The 23,678-nt window shown below is 36.6% G+C and overlaps 1 protein-coding gene across 2 annotated transcripts in view; it reads left to right on the plus strand.

Annotated features, from left to right (window-relative positions):
• The window catches only part of SPAG6 (sperm associated antigen 6), a 73,894-nt gene extending 52,196 nt beyond the window's left edge, over positions 1-21,698 (plus strand). Inside the window, exons 9-11 of one of the 2 annotated variants that reach the window (XM_060121339.1) lie at positions 5,381-5,497; positions 7,422-7,567; positions 21,515-21,698. In XM_060121339.1, coding sequence (XP_059977322.1) covers positions 5,381-5,497; positions 7,422-7,567; positions 21,515-21,584 — 333 coding nt within the window. In that variant the 3' untranslated portion in view covers positions 21,585-21,698. The remainder of the gene's footprint in view (positions 1-5,380; positions 5,498-7,421; positions 7,568-21,514) is intronic. The other variant, XM_060121348.1, reaches the window with a different exon arrangement.
• The last annotated feature ends 1,980 nt before the right edge of the window (positions 21,699-23,678 follow it).

Here is a 23,678-nt window from a genome sequence, read left to right on the forward strand (position 1 = left end):
GCTGCGTTGGGTCTTCATTGCTGTGCGCAGGCTTTCTCTAGTTGTGGTGAGCAGGGGCTACTCTTCATTGCGGTGGGTGGGCTTCTCACTATGGTGGCTTCTCTTTGTTGTGGAGCGTGGGCTCTAGGTGCACGGGCTTCAGTAGTTGTGGCATGAGGGCTCAATAGTTGTGGCTCATGGGCTCTAGAGCACAGGCTCAGTACTTGTGGCCCATGGGCTTAGTTGCTCCGCAGCATGTGGGATCTTCCTGGACCAGGGCTCGAACCCGTGTCCCCTGCATTGGCAGGCAGATTCTTAACCACTGCGCCACCATGGAAGCCCTACATATAATTTTAACCTATGTATGTAGTTCTCTTTTTGTGGCATATTTCTTTAACCCATTATCATAATTGTCTTTCTTCCTCCCTCTTCCCTCTCCTCTTCCCCACTTCCTCCTCTTCCCTCCTCCCTCCTCCTCACTTCTCATCCTTCCCACCCTTACCTCTAGTAATCCAGGGAAATAAAAGATTACATCAGCTAGAGCATGAATAATTAATAGTGGAGTCAGTAGTAATTATAGTTTGAGAAACCCTTGCAAATAGTCTCTGAGGGAGCACTATATAGTATTTACATGCTACCAAGTTTATATAACTTGGTTTTTAATGAGTTATTATGATATTATGTTGTATAAATATCACCAGAGTAAAATAAGTTTGATAACTTTACTTTTTGAAGTCAGATAATTTTTATCTTGTATTAGTTTAATAAAGGTGGTTTTATTAAAACATTTAGGTTTACTAATAGAAGATTCGTTTTGCCCTTATTTAATATAATATTTACTTTCAGGAAATACAGTGGGTATTAAATTAAAAGTGATTTATCAATCTTTATCCTGTCAACAATCTTTCCAAGGCTTTAAATCCATCCAGATATTTTCTTATTGTAGGGACTTAATCATTCCTTTTCTTTTCTTCCCCAAGGTCTCTTGGATTCTATCAGTTGTTGTTTTAAAGGCTTTAGAGTGAAAGTCCAAATCTGTTTGATGTGACACTATCTCAGTAGGGAAAATGTATCCAAGAGCTTTAGGAACTGTCTAATCGTGTTTCTCATTTGTTACTCTGTAGCAGCTTTCAAATTATAAGGCCATGTTGAAGTTCATTTTGTCCCAAAGGCATGTCAGCTTCTGTAAGCATTCTCTAATTGGTTCGGATCCATGAGAGAGAGCCAAGGAGCAGCCCCTTGGAATTTCTTGCACATTTTCACATAGCCTTACTGTCTATACACCTATGTAATTTCAAATACCTTATAAAAACTGAAAAGAATATATATCTTTTATATAATCAGCTTACCTACATATATTTTGATAATATTCAGGCAACTACACTTGTTTTGATTCAGAGGTATCATATCGAAATGTATCATCTTAATTTGGCATTTGGATGGTTATAAAACTATTCAAATAGTTATAAAACTATTTCTAAGATAATTATTTGATTTAATTATTGTATTCTTATTGTCTTGGTTGTTCCCCTTTATTTTTAGCAACTTTATTGAAATATAACTCATATACCATATAATTTACCCATTTAAACTATACAATTCAATGGTTTTAGTATCTTCACAGGTGCAAACATCACCACAGTCTAATTTTAGAACATTTTTATTCTCCCATTAGCAGTCACTCCACATCCTTCCTGTTTAGCCCCAGGCAACCATTAATTTACTATCTGTCTTTGGGGATTTGCCTCTTCTGGACAGTTCATTTAAATGAAACCATACAATATATGTGGCCTTTTGTGCCTGGCTTCTCTCACTTAAAGTTTCAAGGTTCATCCATGTCATAGCATATATCAATATTTTGTTCCTTTTAATTGCCAAATAATATTCCATTGTATTGATATATACCACGTTTTATTTTTCTGTTCACTGCTTAGACATTGGGTTGTTTCTACTCTTTGACTATTATAAATAATGCTGCTATGAACATTATCATGCAAGTTTTGTGTGGACGTATGTTTCCATTTCTCTTGGGTATGTACCTAGGAATGGAACTTGCTAGGTCATATGATAACTCTTTTTGACATTTTGAGGAACTGCCAAACTCTTTTCCAATGTGACTGTACCAGTTTACATTCCCACCAGCAATGTATGAGGGTTCTAATTTTTCCACATCTTTGCCATCACTTGTTATCGTCTTTGTTTTTTATTATAGCCATCCTAGTGGGTGTGAATTGGTATCACATTCTGGTTTCGATTTGCATGTCCTTGACGGCTAATGATGCTGAAAATCTTTTCATGTGCTTATTGGCCATTTGTATATCGTCTTTGGAGAAATGTCTAATCAGACCCTTTGCCCATTTTTAAATTGGGCTATTTATCTTTTTATTATTGAGTTGTAAGGGTTCTTTATATATTTCTGGATACAAATCCTTATCAGATGTATGATTTACAAATATTTTCTCCCATTCTGTGGATTGTCTTATCACTTTGTTGATGGTATTGTTTAGAGCACATTTAAAAAGGAAGTTTTAACGAAGTTCAGTGTATTTTTCTTCTTTTGCTGCTTGTGCTTTTGGAGCTATATCTGAGAAGACTTTGCCTAACACAAGGTCATGAAGATTTACTCCTATGTGCCCCCCTCATTTAAATAACTATAGCTCTTTGGGTCAGAATGCTTTCAGAATAAAATTAACTTTTGAATAAGAAACATTTTTCATTTTAAGCAGTTTTCATTAGAGATCATTCATTAAGGAAAGCAACAGTGAATAATTTTTTGTTACTCCTTTCATTTTCTGTGAAAAACAAGTGAAGTGGCACCAAGTGTTTGCCTAGAATTGACAGTTGTATTTTGTTAATTACTACGCTTATGTGTGTTGTTGAGATAAAAAAAAAATAGTATTGCTAGTCACTTACTGTGGTTTTTACAATAGCTTTGATCAGTGTGGCTGAAGTCAGTTTTTAGAAATATCAGAAAAATTAGTGAATGTAGAACTGTAGATGCTATGCTAGTTCATAGGAAAACCAGGCTCAAACTCAAGTTGCCCTAAGTAGATAGCCCATGACCCCTTCCCTCACATCATCATGTATTATATATGTCTAAGGATAAGCACTAGCTACTAAATGCTCTGACATTTAGCAAAATTCATAGTCTCTCATTCATTATTTCAAAGTAACACCTTACTTGATTTCCTGAATTAGGTAAATAAAAGGGTTTGTTGACCCCATGTAATTTCTGTACAATTCACAAAATGAAGTTGTAGGAACAATTTTATTTCGTTCACAGCCATAAATAACCAAATATAAGGCACATTTTCTAAAGGCTTATACATTTTAAATCCAAAATATGACGTGATCTTATATGTAGAAAATCCTAAGGAATACACGCAGACACACACATACACAAATACTAGAACTAATAAGAGTTCAACAAAATCACTAGGTATAAAATCAATATAAAAATCAATTGTATTTCCATATCTTAGTAATGAGTAATTCAGATATGAAGTTAAGAAAATAGTTTCATTCACAATAGCATCAAAAAGAATAAAATACTTAGGAATAAATTTAACAAAAGAAGTGTAAGGCTTCCCTGGTGGTGCAGTGGTTGGGAGTCCGCCTGCTGACGCAGGGGACACGGGTTCGTGCCCTGGTCCGGGAGGATCCCACATGCCGCGGAGCGGCTGGACCCATGAGCCATGGCTGCTGAACCTGCGCGTCCGGAGCCTGTGCTCTGCAACGGGAGAGGCCACAACAGTGAGAGGCCCGCGTACTGCAAAAAAAAAAAAAAAGAAAAGTGTAAGACTTGTACACTGAAAACTATAAAACATTGCTGAAAAAAATTAAAAAAGATCTGAATAAATGAAGAGACATTCCATGTTCACAGATTGGAAGATTCAATATTGTTAAAATGGCAATTCAATATTGTGAAAACCATCTACATATTCAATACAATTCCTGTCAAAATCCCAGCTGGCTTTTTTCCCCCCAGAAGTTGAGAAGCTGATCCTGAAATTCATATGGAAATGCAAAGGACTCAGACTAGCCAAAACAATCTTGAAAAAGAAAGACTTACACTGCCCAACTTCAAAATTTATTATAAAGCTACAGGAATCAAGATAGTGTGGTACTTGCTTACAGAAAGACATATATATCAATGTAGTAATTGAATTGAAAATCTGAAATAGACCCTTTTATGGTCAGTTGATTTTTCACAAAGGTGCCAAGGCAATTTAATGTTAAAAGGATAGTCTTTTCAGCAAACTGTACTAGGATAATTATTATATCCTCAGACAAAAATATTAATTTGGACCCATGTCTCATACCATATACCAGAATTAACTAAAAATGGATAATAGGTCTAAATATAAGAATTAAGACTATAAAACTCTTAGAAGAAAACATAGAAGTAAATCTTTTTAACCTTGGATTAGGCATTGATTTCTTAGAAGTGACGCTTAAAGCACAAGTAATAAAAGAAAACATTGATAAATTAGGTTTCATCAAAATGAAAAACTTGTATGCTTCAGAAGACATCACTGAGAAAATGAAAAGACAAGCTGCAGACTTGGAAAAATTACTTGCAAATCATATATTCAAGCAAGGACTTGTATTCAAAATATATAAAGAGCTCTTACAACTCAATAATAAGAGGACAACCCAACTAAAAAATGGGTAAAAGATCTGAATAGACATTTCACCAACAAATGATCAATCAGCACATGAAAAGATGTTCAACATCATTAGTGATGATAGAAATGCAAATCAAAACCATAATGAGATATTACTTTACAGCCACAAGAATGTAACTATAAACGGGCACGAGGTTTCTTTTGAGATGATGAAAATGTTCTAAAATTAGATTGTGGTGATGGTTGCACAGCTCTGTAAATTTACTAAAAATACATGGATTTTAAAATGAGTGAATTTATGGTATGTAAATTATATCTCAATAATGTTGTTAAAAAAATCTTAAACCCAGAACTTGACAAGTAAACAAAATCTTAATTAACTAATATGCTAATATTTCTTTCATGCTGGATAATACAACTGATTATTAATCATGATATACATCCTGATCTAGAAGTTTATAGTCAAAACTCAAGTATATTTCTTGATGAAGGATAGTGAAGCTCAGTGGATTTCTAGTGTCATTAGAGTTCTTGATTAATAAGTTGGCAGTCTATCACCAGCTTGGAACTGTTAGAATTGGAGTAAGGCTGTCTGCATGGTACAGTGGATGTGATCTCCGCTATCCCGCTGGTAGACCTGGTCACCAACAGCAGTTAAGTTCATCACAAGCTCTTCACTTCATTTTCAAATTCCAGGAACACAAGACATGAATTCTTGTCAAGCTTTCATTGATTACTTACTTTGGTATGTATTTTGCTTTGTATTTCAATAGAGTAAAAAAGCCATAAAGAACATCCTACAAAAATGCACCTATTTACCAGCTCTCGAGCCATTTCTGTATGATGCTCCTCCCAATATTCTGAAGTATGTGGTTGGACAGTTCAGTAAGGTAAGACATGCTCTCTTAGCCTAGAAGTGGGGGAAGAAAATTGAAATGGGGTATTAACTTGTTGCTTCTGCTGGGTCAATGTTTTCTTCTGTAAGATGGGGGCAGGGTTTTACTACTTAACTTTCACCTATCATATTGACACAGAAGGTAAAATAGGTTAATAAAATTAACATAAGCTAATAAAATTCACACATAACTAATTCACACTTTCTTCTTCCTCACATTTTCCTCACAGCCTCTGTACTGTCTTTTTTATGTTCTTGGAGAGTAAAGAGTCAACATATAAAAACCTCATAGCGCAGATAATTTATACTGAGAAGTAACTTTTGGTAATTTTCCCAGTGTCTGTTAGTTTCACTCATCTGGGAACACTGCGAAGATCTTATAAAGAAAAGGTAAAAGGTCTCTGAGTCACCGAAATATTTTTTGCAACGTGCATGCACTTTACCGGAGATGCTTTGAGACAGTCACTTGGAGTGTATTGACTTATTCTGTGAACAGTTTTAACAAACGTGGCTGTCATGTTTCTTAGACCACTGCAGATTCAAGGTAGTAAGGTAGAAAGGTCAAGCTGCTGGAAGGGGCTCAGCCAGTGGGACTGACTGCTGAAAGCAGAGGCTGAGAGAGAGTGAGTGCGTTCTCACAGCTGTGGATGGCCAGGAGGGGGACCCTAAACTATCAACTGTGTTCAGGAGGTTGGGTTTAAGAAAACAGGGTTGTTGGAATTAGTATCCCACTGTGGCCGTGAGCCCAGGCTCTGGAGCTGGGGTGCCTGGATTCCCCATTTACCAGCAGCAATGCCTTTAGCAAGTCTTGACCTCTCTAAACCTTAGTGTGATTACCCATAAATGGGGTTAATAAAAGAACCTATTTATAGGGTCATTGTAAAGGTTAATGAGATGTTATATATAAAGAGTTTAGCTTAGGGCTTCCCTGGTGGCGCAGTGGTTGAGAGTCCGCCTGCCGATGCAGGGGACACGGGTTCGTGCCCCGGTCCGGGAAGATCCCACATGCCGCGGAGCGGCTGGGCCCGTGAGCCATGGCCGCTGAGCCTGCGCGTCCGGAGCCTGTGCTCCGCAACGGGAGAGGCCACAACAGTGAGAGGCCCGCGTACCGCAAAAAAAAAAAAAAAAAAAATTATGTGGCAAGTGCACAGATAGGGGTTTAACAGAATTCCATGAGAGAAGAGAAGTACCCAACTCATCCTGCGAAAAGAGAATAGGGCTATCCCAGAGAAAGTTTCTTAAAGGAGGTGACATCTGAGCTGAGTCTTAAAACATAAGCAAGAATGGGAACTTCCTGATGGTCCAGTTTCCACTGCAGGGGGGACTGGTTCGACCCCTGGTTGGGGAACTAAGATACTGCATGCCACGTGGCGTGGCCAAAAAAAAAAAAAAAAAGATAAGCAAGAGTGAGCCAAGTAATGGGGGAGGTGTGTGGAGGGTGGAAGGGTATTCTAGGAAGAGGAAACAGCATAGGCAAAGGCAAGAAATGGTTTGGACACACCCTTTGAGATTATTGAAATAAAATTTAGCATAGAGGTTGGTAGGGAAGGACGCTGGAGAGGTGTTTAGGACCTGAGTCACAGAAGGCCCTCTGTGCCTTGTTAAGGAGCTTGGAGAGACCTTCAGTTTGTATAAGAGAAGAACAGATACTGCTTTACTTTGTATGTATATGAGTGGCTCTCCATTATCTTTGCTCCTGTTCATTGCCTTTATTCCATCTCCACAACATAAAAAGTTAAGAAATTTCTAAAAAGGCTGCATTTTACTTCCAATGATCAGCAAATTTAGGCTCATTATGTTGCAGGTATATTGGACATAAATTCTCTTATGCATTTCCTCAGATATATTATTGCTTTTCAGTAGTAAAAATCCAACTTGGAAAAGAAAAGCTGACATTTTTATGTGCTTCACTTTTCAAGGTGCTGCCGCATGATAGCAAAGCTCGACGACTTTTTGTAACAAGTGGTGGACTTAAAAGGATTCAAGAGATAAAAGCAGAACCTGGATCTCTCCTTCAAGAATACATCAACAGTATTAACAACTGTTACCCAGAAGAAATAGTAAGGTGGGAAAAATGGACTTTGAGAAGGTCAAAGTTATAATGTAGTTTTTCAGTTCTCAAACCTAGATTTTATATCTACTGTGTCAAAATGTGGACTTTGAAATAGCACATAAGACCAGTGTATACTTCTGCTTCTCTCTTGATCTCTTTTATCCCTCAAATTAAATTATGTTCTGAGTGACACATACATTTCCACATCAAACTGGAATGCCATTTGAGATATTTCTGTACTAATTTAATACATGCTTTACTAAAGAGTACCCAAATACAGAGTTCAAAGTAAATTAACAATCTTTAATATGAACCTGATTTAGAAAGAGTCTGATTTTCATAGTTCCCTGCATATTATTTCTCTGCCTTAAGCTCCATTCATATCGGTGAGAGTATTACAAATAAGAAAGAGATGTTGCATGGCAAAAAGAAAGTTACTATCTATGTTTGAAAAAATTAAATAAATTATATTTTTTATGAAATGCAGATGCTTCATAGTAATGTAGCAGGAAGTTTTTCTCAAGATTAATTTTTTTAATGAGGTTGGTTTCAGGGCATTAAACCTAAGCCTCAGTCCCTGTAAGCCTAAAAGAGAACTCTACCACTAAACCCCAAATAAATAAAAACAAAGTTACCAAGTACAGATAGAATTATTAAGCAACTGAATCTTGAAAAATGTCCACAAAACATGCAGAATTAAAGGCTGTATTTATCTATATTTTTCTAATACTACACTCATTTCTTATTTTCTCTTAATATTAGAGATTACAAATTCCAATTTTTAAAATTTGTTATAATTTATATGTTATGTAAACTATTCTTCCTATTTATTTTTCTTCAATTTATTTATTTTTTAAACTTTTTATTTTTTATTGGCATATAGTTGATTAACAGTGTTGTGATAGTTTCAGGTGTACAGCAAAGTGATTCAGTTATACATATACATGTATCTATTCTTCTTCAAATTCTTTTCCCATTTAGGTTGTTACATAATATTAAGCAGAGTTCCCTGTGCTATACAGTAGGTCCTTGTTGGTTATCCATTTTAAATACAGCAGTGTTTACATGTCAGTCACAAACTCCCTAACTATCCCTTCCCCTCACCCTTCCCCCCTGGTAACCATAAGTTCATTCTCTAAGTCTGTGAGTCTGTTTCTGTTTTGTAAATAAGTTCATTTGTATCATTTCTTCTTAGATTCCACATATAAGTGATATCATACGATATTTCTCTTTCTCTGTCTGACTTAACTTCACTCAGTATGACAATCTCTAGCTCGGTCCATGTTGCTGCAAATGGCATTATTTCATTCTTTTTAATGGCTGAGTAATAGTCCATTGTATTTATGTACCACATCTTCTTTATCCATTCCTCTGTTGATGGACATTTAGGTTGCTTCCATGTCTTGGCTGTTGTAAACAGTGCTGCAGTGAACACTGGGGTGCATATATCCTTTTGGAGCATGTTTTTCTCTGGATATATGGTCAGGAGTGGGATTGCTGGGTCATATGGTAGTTCTATTTTTAGTTTTTTAAGGAACTTCCAGACTGTTCTCCATAGCGGCTGTACCAATTTACATTCCCACCAATGGTGTAAGAGGGTTCCCTTTTCTCCACACCCTCTACAGCATATATTGTTTGTGGATTTTTTGATGATAGCCACTCTGACTGGTGTGAGGTGATGTCTCATTGTAGTTTTGATTTGCATTTCTCTCATAATTAGTGATGTTGAACATCTTTTCATGTGCTTCTTGGCTATCTGTATGTCATCTCTGGAGAAATGTCTATTTAGGTCTTCCACCCATTTTTTGACTGGGGTTGTTTGTTTTGATGATATTAAGCCACATGAGCTGTTTATAAGTTTTGGAGACTAATCCTTTGTCGATCACATCATTTGCAAATACTTTCTCCCAATCTGTGGGTTGTCTTTTCATTTTGTTTATGGTTTCCTTTGATGTGCAAAAGCTTTTGAGTTTAATTAGGTCCCACTTGTTTATTTTTGTTTTTATTTCCATTACTCTGGGAGTATTCTTCCTATTTAATATCAGTGGTTTTTAATACATATGGTAACATTGATTTTAAAAGCACGAAAATAATTTTAAGATTGAAATTTGTTTTATATTCACATATACTCTGCCAGTAAATTCTTTCCAGAGGTGTACAAATTCATTCACTTTGGGGAGGTTTATGAGAACTTCTTGACCAAAAGAGTTCCAATAAATTAGCTTTGAAAGTATTAATATATATAAAATACATCAAAGGAGTAGTATATCATAACATGTATATATACTATGTATAATATATAAATAAAATAACATACCAAAAAGGTTGTATAACATATAAATATGTGTGAACCCACTAAATGAAGGAAATATGAAAACCTTTTATGAAGAAAATAAAGTTAATTTTTGTGCATGGAATGTATGTCCCTTCAGGAAGAATGCTATTTTACATAAGTTTAAAATAACTTTCTATGCAATTTTCTAACATAAACAGAATTATAGAAAAATGGAAGAAGTGAACTAACTGGTCCCCCAAATGGAGTGACCTATTAGAATTGACCAATGGTAAGGTGCTTTCTTGAATAGAAGTCTTCTTTCCACTAATTTCTAGGATTAGTTTACAGGGCACCAGGGGAAATAAAAAACTCTGTCGTGTTAGTATTTGATCTGGTTCTTTGTCAAAATACCATTGTAAAGTTTCCACTTCTCATATTCTGGGATCTGGCTAATTATCATGAAGAATTTTGGTTAGCTGGCTAACTTTTTCAAGTTTCTGACATATATTTTTTTAAAGCATTGGGCTCTATAGAACTTAGAGGAGTTTTATAGAAATCTCTGAAAATTTGCCTTCCTATGAAAGCAGACAAATATAATCTCAAAATTGTTTAATTTTTGCTGTCATAATTCTCAAAAATGACTTGGTGACTATTTTAGAATTATTCTTTGTAAGACAGATTATCAGTGGATACATTCTCTCAGCTGTTTTCAGCCTAAACATTTATTTCAGTTGCCTTCTGATTTTAGTAATCTTTAAAAATGTTTAATAAAGGTGGTTGGTATGATGAGAGGGAAGGCGCCCAGGACGAGATGTTAGAAGACATAAGTTCTAATCCCGGGCCACTCCACAGCTGTTGTCTTCTGGATCTCTGCCTAAACCGGGGGGCAAGGCATGCATACAGTCTTCCGTTCAGCCCATTTCTGGTGTGATAACAGGTATTACAGTAACCTAAATTCTACATGGGTCTAGGATGAGTTAACTCCCCTATATTCTTAAAGGCCAGGAAGAAGTAGGGTGATAGCCAGAGGAAAGGCATTTCCAGTTCTTTTTTGGAGGTTCATTTTGGTTCTTTCATGAGGAGTATGGCTAAAAGCTCGGACTTAGGTATCAAACAGATCTAAGTTCCTATCTCAGTCCAAACGACTTGCTAACTGTGACTTTGAAGATATTACTTAACCCTCTTAACCAGTTTTCTCATATGTAAAATGTGAATAATTACCTACTTCACAGAGTTGCTATTAGGATTAAGTGAGAGGCTATTAGGATTAGCCACAGGGTTCACAGATAGGAAGAATTCAATTCAGTAAATATCTGTTATTGTCCTCAGTGGGCACCCCTCTTCTTGTTCTTTTTTTCTTTTTCTTTTTTTTAAAGTTGAAATACAGTTGATTTACAACGTTATGTTAGTTTCTGGTGTACAGCAAAGTGATTCATATATATATATATATATTCAGATATATTCATATATTCTTTTTCATATTCTTTTCCATTATGGTTTATTACAGGATATTGAATATAGTTCCCTGTGCTATACAGTAGGACCTTGTTGTTTATCTGTTTCATATATAGTAGTTTGTGTCTACTAATCTCGAACTCTGAATTTATCCCTTCCCCATCCCCTGCCCCCACTGGTAACCATAAGTTTGTTTTCTATGTCTGTGAGTCTGTTTCTGTTTTGTAAATAAGTTCATTTGTGTCATATTTTAGATTCCACGTGTAAGTGATATCATATGGTATTTGTCTTTCCCTCTCTGGCTTACTTCACTTAGTATGATAATCTCTAGGTCCATCCATGTTGCTGCAAATGGCATCATTTCATTCTTTTATATGGTTGAGTAGTATTCCATTGTGTGTGTGTGTGTGTGTGTGTGTGTGTGTGTGTGTGTGTGTGTGTGTATACTAAATATTTATCTGTTCATCTGTCAATGGACATTTAGGTTGCTTCCATGTCTTGGCTACTGTAAATAGTGCTTCTATGAATATTGGGGTGTATGTATCTTTTCAGATTATAGTTTTTTCTGGATATATGCCCAGGAGTGTTATTGCTGGATCGTATGGTAGCTCTATTTTAGGTTTTAAGGAACCTCCATGCTGTTTTCCACAGTGGCTGTACCAATTTACATTCCCATCAACAATGTAGGAGGATTTTTTTCTCCACACTCTCTCTAGCATTTGTTATTTGTAGACTTTTTAATGATGGCCATTCTGACCAGTATGAGGTGACATCTCATTTTAGTTTTTATTTGCATTTCTCTAATAATTAGCAATGTTGAACATCTTTTCATGTGCCTGTCGGACATCTGTGTGTCATCTTTGGAGAAATGTCTACTGAGGTGTTCTGCCCATTTTTTGATTTTTTTTTTTGTTTTTTTGTTATTGAGTTATATGAGCTATTTGTATATTTTGGAAATTAAGCCCTTGTTGGTCGCATCGTTTGCAAATGTTTTCCCCCGGTCCATAGACTTTTCATTTTGTGTATGGTTTCCTTTGCTTACAGAACCTTATGAGTTTGATTAGGTCCCATTTGTTTATTGTTGCTTTTATTTCTGTTGCCTTGGGAGACTGACCTTAGAAAACATTGCTACAATTTATGTCAGAAAATGTTTTGCCTGTGTTCTCTTCTAGGAGTTTTATGGTGCCATGTCTTATATTTAAGTCTTTGAGCCATTTCCAGTTTATTTTTATGTATGATATGAGGGAGTGTTCTAACTTTATTGATTTACATGTGGCTGTCCAGCTTTCCCAACACCAAGGAAACAGATATTCAGGTACAGGAGGGTCCCAAACAAGATAAACCCAAACACACCTACACCAAGGCATATTATTCTTGTTCTTTTTTCTATCCATGTTAAGTCACATTATTAGCTAGATCAAATTTAACATTATAATAATAATGGAGAAACTTATGTAGCAGCACATGGCCACTTATTTTTTCACTATTTGTTTTGATGGTAAATGCATAGCAAGCAAATATTTGTTTCATTTTTACAAGTATAAAAGACATAAATAAAGATTGTCCTGATTAGATTTAAATTGCTTTTAATTGCTAAGGTAGGGATTCCAAACTTTTTCCTGATGAGAAGCTACTTTTGAATTCCTTAGCGACCAAAGGACAGACAGCAAAAGCAAGAAGAACTACAATCCTGCAGCCTGTGGAACAAAAATCACATTCACAGAAAGATAGACAAGATGAAAAATCAGAGGGCTATGTACCAGATGAAGGAACAAGATAAAATCCCAGAAAAACAACTAAATGAAGTGGAGATAGGCAATCTTCCAGAAAAAGAATTCAGAATAATGATAGTGAAGGTGATCCAGGACCTCGGAAAAAGAACGGAAGCAAAGATCGAGAAGATGCAATAAATGTTTAACAAAGACCTAGAAGAATTAAAGAACAAACAAACAGAGATAAACAATACAATAACTGAAATTAAAACTACACTGGAAGGAATCAATAGCAGAATAACTGAGGCAGAAGAACGGATAAGTGACCTGGAAGACAGAATGGTGGAATTCACTGCTGTGGAACAGAATAAAGAGAAAAGAATGAAAAGAAATGAAGATAGCCTAAGAAACCTCTGGGACAACATTAAACGCAACAACATTCGCATTATAGGGGTCTCAGAAGGAGAAGAGAGAGAGAAAGGACCAGAGAAAATATTTGAAGAGACTATAGTCGAAAACTTCCCTAACATGGGAAAGGAAATAGCCACCCAAGTCCAGGAAGCACAGAGAGTCCCATACAGGATACACCCAAGGAGAAACACGCCAAGACACATAGTAATCAAATTGGCAAAAATTAAAGACAAAGAAAAATTATTGAAAGCAGCAAAGGAAAAATGACAAATAACATACAAGGGAACTCCCATAAGGTTAACGGCTGATTTCTAGCAGAAACTCTACAAGCCAGAAGGGAGTGGCATGATATACTTAAAGTGATGAAAGGGAAGAACCTACAACCAAGATTACTCTACCCGGCAAGGATCTCATTCAGATTCAATGGAGAAATCAAAAGCTTTACAGACAAGCAAAAGCTAAGAGAATTCAGCACCAGCAAACCAGCTCTACAACAAATGCTAAAGGAACTTCTCTAAGTGGGAAACACAAGGGAAGAAAAGGACCTACAAAAACAAACCCAAAACAATTAAGAAAATGGGCATAGGAACATACATATTGATAATTACCCTAAATGTGAATGGATTAAATGCTCCAACCAAAAGACACAGGCTTGCTGAATGGATACAAAAACAAGACCCATATATATGCTGCCTACAAGAGACCCACTTCAGACCTAGGGACACATTCAGACTGAAAGTGAGGGGATGGAAAAAGATATTCCACGCAAACGGAAATCAAAAGAAAGCTGGAGTAGCAATACTCATATCAGATAAAATAGACTTTAAAATAAAGATGTTTAAAATAAAGAATGTTATAAGAGACAAAGAAGGACACTACATAGTGATCAAGGGATCAATCCAAGAAGAAGATATAACAATTATAAATATATATGCACCCAACGTAGGAGCACCTCAGTCCATAAGGCAACTGCTAACAGCTCTAAAAGAGGAAGTCAACAGTAACACAATAATAGTGGGGGACTTTAACACCTCACTTTCACCAATGGACAGATCATCCAAAATGAAAATAAATAAGGAAACAGAAGCTTTAAATGACACAATAGACCAGATAGATTTAATTGATACTTATAGGACATTCCATCCAAAAACAGCAGATTACCCTTTCTTCTCAAGTGCGCACAGAACATTCTCCACGATAGATCACATCTTGGGTCACAAATCAAGCCTCAGTAAATTTAAGAACATTGAAATCATATCAAGCATCTTTTCTGACCACAATGCTATGAGATTAGAAATGCATTACAGGGGAAAAAACGTAAAAAACACAAACACATGGAGGCTAAACAATATATTACTAAATAACCAAGAGATCACTGAAGAAATCAAAGAAGAAATCAAAAAATACCTAGAGACAAATGACTATGAAAACACGATGATCCCAAACCCATGGGATGCAGCAAAAGCAGTTCTAAGAAGGAAGTTTATAGCTATACAAGCCTACCTCAAGAAACAAGAAAACTCTCAAATAAACAATCTAACTGTACACCTAAAGGAACTAGAGAGAGAAGAACAAACAAAACCCAAAGTTAGCAGAAGGAAAGAAATCATAAAGATCAGAGCAGAAATAAATGAAATAGAAACAAAGAAAAAGATAGCAAAGATCAATAAAACTAAAAGCTGGTTCTTTGAGAAGATAAACAAAATTGATAAACCATTTGCCAGACTCACCAAGAAAAAGAGGGAGAGGACTCAAATCAATAAAATTGGAAGTGAAAAAGGAGAAGTTACAACAGACACTGCGGAAATATAAAGCATTCTAAGAGACTACGACAAGCAACTCTATGCCGATAAAATGGACAACCTGGAAGAAATGGACAAATTCTTAGAAAGGTATAACCTTCCAAGACTGAACCAGGAAGAAATAGAAAATATGAACAGACCAAACACAAGTAATGAAATTGAAACTGTGATTAAAAATCTTCCAACAGTGCTTCCCTGGTGGCGCAGTGGTTGAGAGTCTGCCTGCCAATGCAGGGGACACAGGTACATGCCCCGGTCTGGGAGAATCCCACATGCCGCCAAGCTGCTGGGCCCGTGAGCCATGGCCACTGAGTCTGCGCGTCCGGAGCCTGTGCTCCGCAACGGGAGAGGCTGCGACAGAGAGAGGCCCGTGTACCGCAAATAAATAAATAAATAAATAATCTTCCCACAAACAAAGTCCAGGACCAGATGGTTTCACAGGTGAATTCTATCAAACATTCAGAGAAGAGCTAACACCCATCCTTCTCAAACTCTTCCAAAAAATTGCAGAGGAAGGAACACTCCCAAACTCATTCTATATGAGGCCACCATGACCCTGATACCAAAACCAGACAAAGATACTACAAAAAAAGAAAATTACAGACCAATATTACTGATGAATATAGATGCAAAAATCCTCAACAAAATACTAGCAAACAGAATCCAACAACACATTAAAAGTATCATACACCATGATCAAGTGGGATTTATCCCAGGGATGCAAGCATTCTTCAATATATGCAAATCAATCAATGTGATACACCATATCGACAAATTGAAGAATAAAAACCATATGATCGGGGCTTCCCTGGTGGCGCAGTGGTTGAGAGTCCGCCTGCCGATGTAGGGGACACGGGTTTGTGCCCCGGTCCGGGAAGATCCCACATGCCGCGGAGCGGCTGGGCCCATGAGCCATGGCCGCTGAGCCTGAGCGTCCAGAGCCTGCGCTTTGCAACAGGAGAGGCCGCAACAGTGAGAGGCCCGCGTACCGCAAAAAAAAAAAACAAAAACAAAAAACCATATGATCATCTCAATAGATGCAGAAAAAGCTTTTGACAAAATTCAACACCCATTTATGATAAAAAAACTCTCCAGAAACTGGGCATAGAGGGAACCTACCTCAACATAATAAAGGCCATATATGACAAACCCACCGCAAAACATCATTCTCAGTGGTGAAAAAATGACAGCATTTCCTCTAAGATCAGGAGAAGACAAGGATGTCAACTCTAACCACTGTTATTCAACATAGTTTTGGAAGTCCTAGCCACGGAAATCAGAGAAGAAAAAGAAGAGGAATACAAATTGGAAAAGAAGAAGTAAAACTGTCACTGTTTGCAGATGACATGATACTATACATAGAGAATCCTAAAGATGCCACCAGAAAGCTACTAGAGCTAATCAATGAATTTGGTAAAGTTTCAGGATACAAAATTAATGCACAGAAATCTCTTGCATTCCTATACACTAATGCTGAAAAATCTGAAAGAGAAATTAAGGAAACACTCCCATTTACCATTGCAACAAAAAGAATAAAATACCTAGGAATAAACCTACCTAGGGAGACAAAAGACCTGTATGCAGAAAACTATAAGACACTGATGAAAGAAATTAAAGATACCAACAATGGAGAGATATACCATGTTCTTGGATTGGAAGAATCAATATTGTGAAAATGACTATACTACCCACAGCAATCTACAGATTCTGTGCAATCCCTATCAAATTACCAATGGCATTTTTTACAGAAGTAGAAGAAAAAAATCTTAAAATTTGTATGGAGACACAAAAGACCCCAAATAACCAAAGCAGTCTTGAGGGAAAACAACAGAGCTGGAGGAATCAGACTCCCTGACTTCAGACTATACTACAAAGCTACAGTAATCAAGACAATATGGCACTGGCACAAAAACAGAAACAGATAAGTGGAACAAGATAGAAAGCCCAGAGATAAACCCACACACCTATGGTCAACTAATCTATGACGAAGGAGGCAAGGATATACAATGGAGAAAACACAGTCTCTTCAGTAAGTGGTGCTGGGAAAACTGGACAGCTACATGTAAAAGAATGAAATTAGAACACTCCCTAACACCATAAACAAAAATAAGCTCAAAATGGATTTGAGACCTAAATGTAATACCGGACACTATAAAACTCTTAGAGGAAAACATAGGAAGAACACTCTTTGACATAAATCACAGCAAGATCTTTTTTGATCTACCTCCTAGAGTCATGGAAATAAAAACAAAAATAAGCAAATGGGACCTAATGAAACTTCAAAGCTTTTGCACAGCAAAGGATACCATAAACAAGATGAAAAGACAACCCTCAGAATGGGAGAAAATATTTGCAAATGAATCAATGGACAAAGGATTAATCTCCAAAATATATAAACAGCTCATGTAACTCAATATTAAAAAACCAAACAACCCAATCCAAAAATGGGCAGAAGACCTAAATAGACGTGTCTCCAAAGAAGACATACAGATGGCCAAGAAGCACATGAAAAACTGCTCAGCATCACTAATTATTAGAGAAATGCAAATCAAAACTACAATGAGGTATCACCTCACACCAGTTAGAATGGGCATCATCAGATAATCTACAAACAAGAAATGCTGGAGAGGGTGTGGAGAAAAGGGAACCCTCTTGAAGAATTGGTGGGAATGTAAATTGATAGAGCCACTATGGAGAACAGTACGGAGGTTCCTTAAAAAACTAAAAATAGAATTACCATATGATCCAGCAATCCCACTACTGGGCATATACCCAGAGAAAACCATAATTCAAAAAGACACATGCACCCCAGTGTTCACTGCAGCACTATTTACAATAAGCAGGTCATGGAAGCAACCTAAATGCCCATCGACAGATGAATGGATAAAGAAGAAGTGGTACATATACACAATGAACTATTACTCAGCCATAAAAAGGAACGAAATTGCGTCATTTGTTGAGACGTGGATGGATCTAGAGACTGTCATACAGAGTGAAGTTAAGTTAGAAAGAGAAAAACAACTATCGTTTATTAATGCATATATGTGGAACCTAGAATAATGGTACAGGTAAACCGGTTTGCAGGGCAGAAATTGAGACATAGATGTAGAGAACAAACGTATGGACACCAAGCGGGGAAAGCGGCGGGGGGGTGGTGGTGGTGGTGTGATGAATTGGGCGATTGGGATTGACATGTATACACTGATGTGTATTAAATTGATGACTAATAAGAACCTGCTGTATAAAAAAATAAAATTAAGGCTTCCCTGGTGGCGCAGTGGTTGAGAGTCTGCCTGCCGATGCCTGCCGATGCAGGGGACACAGGTTCGTGCCCCGGCCCAGGAAGATCCCATGTGCCGCAGAGCAGCTAGGCCCATGAGCCATGGCTGCTGAGCTTGCACGTCCGGAGCCTGTGCTCCGCAACGGGAGAGGCCACAACAGTGAGAGGCCTGCGTACCGCAAAAATAAATAAATAAATTAAATTAAATTAAATTAAATTTTAACAATTTTAAAAAAATTAAAAATAAAATTAAATCAAATAGAAAAAAAATCCCAGCAATTCCTAAGAATTTAGAAACAGAAGCCAATTTTACTATTTTCTTATTGTTTGTAAAAGTAATTATCTTAAGTGACTTAAGAACACAATATTTTAAATATAACTCCATTTTTGGAGTACATTCTGAAGACAAACATGTACAAAGAATCAAAAAAAAAAAGTCTACAGATAATGTATGCTAGAGCGGGTGTAGAGAAAAGGGAACCCTCGTGTACTGTTGGTGGGGATGTAAATTGGTGGAGCCACTATGGAAAACAGTATGAAGTTTCCTTAAATAAAAATAGACCAAAAAAAAAAAAAACCAAAAGAATTCCTTAGCATCAGACAGATTCTAGCTGGAATGAGATTTCTGACAGTTAATGGGTAACTTGATGTACTTATTTATGGGTCCATACACTGAGATACATACGTGGTCTGTATGCATTTATGAGAAGTTAGGTAGTGATAAATGTACACCCTGCTGAGAGGGTGAGAAGTATAAGGCCTGAGCACATTTCCTTCCCCGTGGGGAATCCTGGAGATGTGGCATCGCTGAGGTCCCTGGAGAGACAGGTATACAGTGGCAATTAGCTTGGCAATTAGCCAGGTAAAACCTCAAGAATTATAGGTAGGTCCTAATTTATTTATTGGGGACCTTTATTTTAAAGCAATACTGTCCAACAGAAATATATTAGCCACATATGTCATTTAAAATTTTCTAGTAGCCACATTTTAAAAAGTAAAATGAAACAGGGTAAATAAATATTAATGATATATTTTTGTTAGCCCAATATATCTAAGCTTTATAATTTCAATTTGTAATCAGTATAAAAATTATCAATCAGCTATTTTACATTTTTTGTACTAAGTTCTTGAAATCTGGTGGGTATTTTATCACTTCTAGTGCATCTCAATTCAGATATTAAATTTCATTGGAAATACATGATCTGTATTTAGATTATATAAAGTCTACGGTTGAAAAAGTAGATTCACAAGTTGTTCCAAGCACACCTAAAATTTTTCTAAAAACTAATTGAATATCAGTTATTAATATTTTTAATTAAACTTAAATATACAAATTCAGTTCTTCAGTCATATTTCTAGGGCTCGAGAACTACATGTAGCTAGTGGCTACCATATGAAACAGCACAATTTTTAAAGTTTTGGTTTTTCTAAATCCACTTTCTCCCATTTCTAAAAAAAGTACCTATCTCATGTCTAACACATTTATAAGACCCAGGGAGGTGAGGCCTGCTTAAAATTTGTGACTGACTCAGAGAGAAACAGTTGTAACTTCCTTGGTTTAGGAATACTTTGAAGAGACTCACTGTTGAGGGACAATTTTTTTCAAGGGTAGGAGGCCTTTGGTGGAGATACATTCTTTAAGGTAGCTCTTTATGTATGCATGTATCTGTTTATCTATGACTGCCTATAAGCACACTGTTGAGAAAACACAGTTTTATCCATGTTAACTTGACAAATTGTGGAAGAAATTAATGTAATATAAATTATGAGTTTTTAAGTCAAGCATCTGAGGATAAGTAAAGCTTATTAACAAAGGATAAAGCAAGTCTTGAATATTAGGTTTTATTTGGAGAAAACACCTTAGGAGGTTTAATTATTTTGAATGTTTTAGAAAATTTTAAATTATACTTACTAGATTTTTATCCATTTAGCATATTCTAGAATGTCTGACAAATTTTATCTGACATACTTTTATATGCATATAAATTCTTTTCATGGTATATGAAGCATCTCACAATGCATTAATCAATATATATAATACTTTTATACTATATATTTTATAAAATGATAAATTTATACATGTAAATTTATAGTACTATAGATGCCCAAAACCAACGAAAAGGATTTATTTCCTAGGTTAGTATGATGAAGTATTTGTAAACTATTTATTAAATAGCTGTTTAATGTGAATTATACTCCCAGAAATTTTTGTTTTTATGGGTAGCCAGATCTGATTAAAACATATGTTGAGGGCTTCCCTGGTGGCACGGTGGTTGAGAATCCGCCTGCCAATGCAGGGGACATGGTTTGAGCTCTGGTCCAGGAAGATCCCACATGCCGCAGAGCAACTAAGCCCATGTGCCACAACTACTGAGCCCGCAAGCCACAACTACTGAGCCCTTGTGCCACAGCTGCTGAAGCCCGTGCGCCTAGAGCCCGTGCTCCGCAACAAGAGAAGCCTCCACAATGAGAAACCCGTGAACCGAAATGAAGAGTAGCCTCCGCTCACCGCAACTAGAGAAAGTTCGCGTGCAGCAACGAAGACCCAACGCAGCCAAAAATAAATAAATTAATTAATTAAAAAAAAACATACGTTGAGAATAATCTGTAGGGTAGTAAGAATGCGGAAGTTGATTAGTAATGATAGACTGTGTTGTCTAACTTACAAAAAAATCCTATTAGCTACAATCATGAAAGCAACATCAGTCACTTGACATAATGAAAACAGAGTCTCTGTGATAAAATACCGTTACTGGATCCAAGTTCCTGGCTTTGAAAATACACCTTTGCCATTGCATTGATATCCCTTAAATGTTTGCTGTTTATCTGGCAGTCTTGTGAGCTGTCGTTCTCTTCCTTGATCATCTCTACGCTCATGCACAAAGCATTCCTGGAGCATAACTGGTCAGTGTATTAGAGGTTTCACTCAGAGAATTATTTCAGATAAATATCTTATATTAAATCTTTTTTGCCTACTGTGCCGAATCTTTTCACAAAGATCTAATAGAAAATTTTCTTTTTCAGGTATTATTCCCCTGGATATTCAGATATACTTCTGCAGAGAGTGGACAGCTATCAACCATTTACTAACTGAGAAAAGTTACATTTTTATACTTGAACTCACAGCAGAGTAATTATGAATGATAGTTGTTAAAGCTCTTTCTAAATATTTGAACTAAATGCATTCTAGATTTATTCACTGTGAAAACCCTTTGGATATTTTCTAAATTTATGGAATACTTTAAAAATTAGTGGCTTGAATGTATGAGGAACTCTTCATGGTCATTTGCATAGGATATGCTCTAAAGGTAAATTTTTAAGACATTAAAGGATCTAAGGCATTAGTTATTGTTCCATTAAAGACCACACACACACACACCCTTCCAACTAGATACAGATGAAAGATGGTGTTCAAAAACTCTTAATTATGGGCTTCCCTGGTGGCACAGTGGTTGAGAGTCCGCCTGTCGATGCAGGGGACACGGGTTCGTGCCCCGGTCCGGGAAGATCCCACATGCCGCGGAGTGGCTGGGCCCGTGAGCCATGGCCGCTGAGCCTGCGCATCCAGAGCCTGTGCTCCGCAACGGGAGAGGCCATAACAGTGAGAGGCCCGCGTACCGCAAAGAAAAAACACCTCTTAATTATTTTGCCAATTCCTCACAGGCACAGGCAAGGAAGGCTGGCCTTGCAAATTCCACAGTAGGATATCCAAGGGAAGTACTAGCTGAAAGAGGACACTGATGACGAAGTACAGGGCATTTGAAAGACATACTGATGCTGGTTACACAACTGTGTTAGCCGAACACATGGAATCTATCAATAACCTGCCAGGTTTTCCTAAAATTTAGGAAGTCTCCTCTTCATCCTAAGCTTCCTAAACCTCTTCTTACCCTACCTAAACTGTTCCTTACCTTTCCTGGGGCTGGACGGGGTAGAAGTCAATATTAAGCACTATACTATTGCAGGCATGCTTTCCATTTTCATTGAAAGGTTTCTTCTTAGTCTAGCCCTGCTCATGAATAAACAAGGAAGCAAACAAATAAAATGGGTCCTCAGCGTTCCCTTGTCCTAGCTTCACATTCCCAGGTTTCAAAAGTCAGATTTTCAGGGATTTAAGGAAAAATTTGAAAAGAATACTGTCCGACTCAGAATTTACATTTTCACAAACGGAGCTGAAAGGAGGGTAAGAGGGAGTTGTGATAAAATTTTCAATAAAAACAGCACTAGAACTGTCCTTTTCATTTTTCCTATGTAGTGTTTCTGACCTTGGGGAATATGTGATTAGACTCAGGAGTCTTGGTTAGTTGGCAACTGTGTCTTTTTTTTAATCTAAAGGACATTCTTTACAGTGATCTCCCCTGGAGGCCTGGAGAGGAAGTAAATGGTAACCAGAGAGCCCCTTGGACACACTGTTTCCAGTCTGGTTGGCCTTCAGGTTTCCTTCTCAGACTCTTTTTTTTTTCCCCTCTAGAAAGAAACCTACCCATTTATTTTTGGTATTTTCTGGATTCATCTCTGTCATCATTTCCTAACAGTACATAGCTTTGTTGTATATTTTTAAATTTCATCATACCCAAGATTACCCCATTTCTTTTTGCCTTGTATCAGTCTAGAATTGCCTGCAGTTTTTTTGGAAAAGGGCCTATTTTGTTTCCTTGCAGTAATCTCTTAGATCCATTGCATAAGAAAATGTAATCTTTATCCTCAGTTTTGTAGCTTCCCTTTCTCTCCTTCCTGCCTGCCCAGCTTCTCTTATGAACCTTTTAACAAACTGAGAAAATAAAGGTGGTTTCCATCTTTCTTCATTAATAATGACAGAAATTAGTCCATCTGCTCTAAGACCTCCTCAAATGTTGTGGGAATGGTGAATTTCCTATTATGTATTTCTTGCTATTGTATGTTGTATTTGAAATTTTTCACTTCTTAAATCATTTCATACTTAACAAATAGTTTTAAGCTAAGAAAAATAAAAATATTTAGTGGAATTTGAATGGGTGCTTTAAGTTGTTCATATACAATTTGGAAAATATATGCTATGCAATGTTTCTTGACATAAAACACTTAAAGCAAAATGAAGCTTTCTTTATTCTTTGCAAAGTCTATTATGAGACTTTTAAAAAAATATTTTCTATTTGTGCTAGAGGAAAAATAGTGTCTCTCACTGATGGTATTCTTTGTTATTTTCACT

The sequence above is a fragment of the Lagenorhynchus albirostris genome, chromosome 1, assembly GCF_949774975.1.
Source record: "Lagenorhynchus albirostris chromosome 1, mLagAlb1.1, whole genome shotgun sequence".
Taxonomy (NCBI): domain Eukaryota; kingdom Metazoa; phylum Chordata; class Mammalia; order Artiodactyla; family Delphinidae; genus Lagenorhynchus; species Lagenorhynchus albirostris.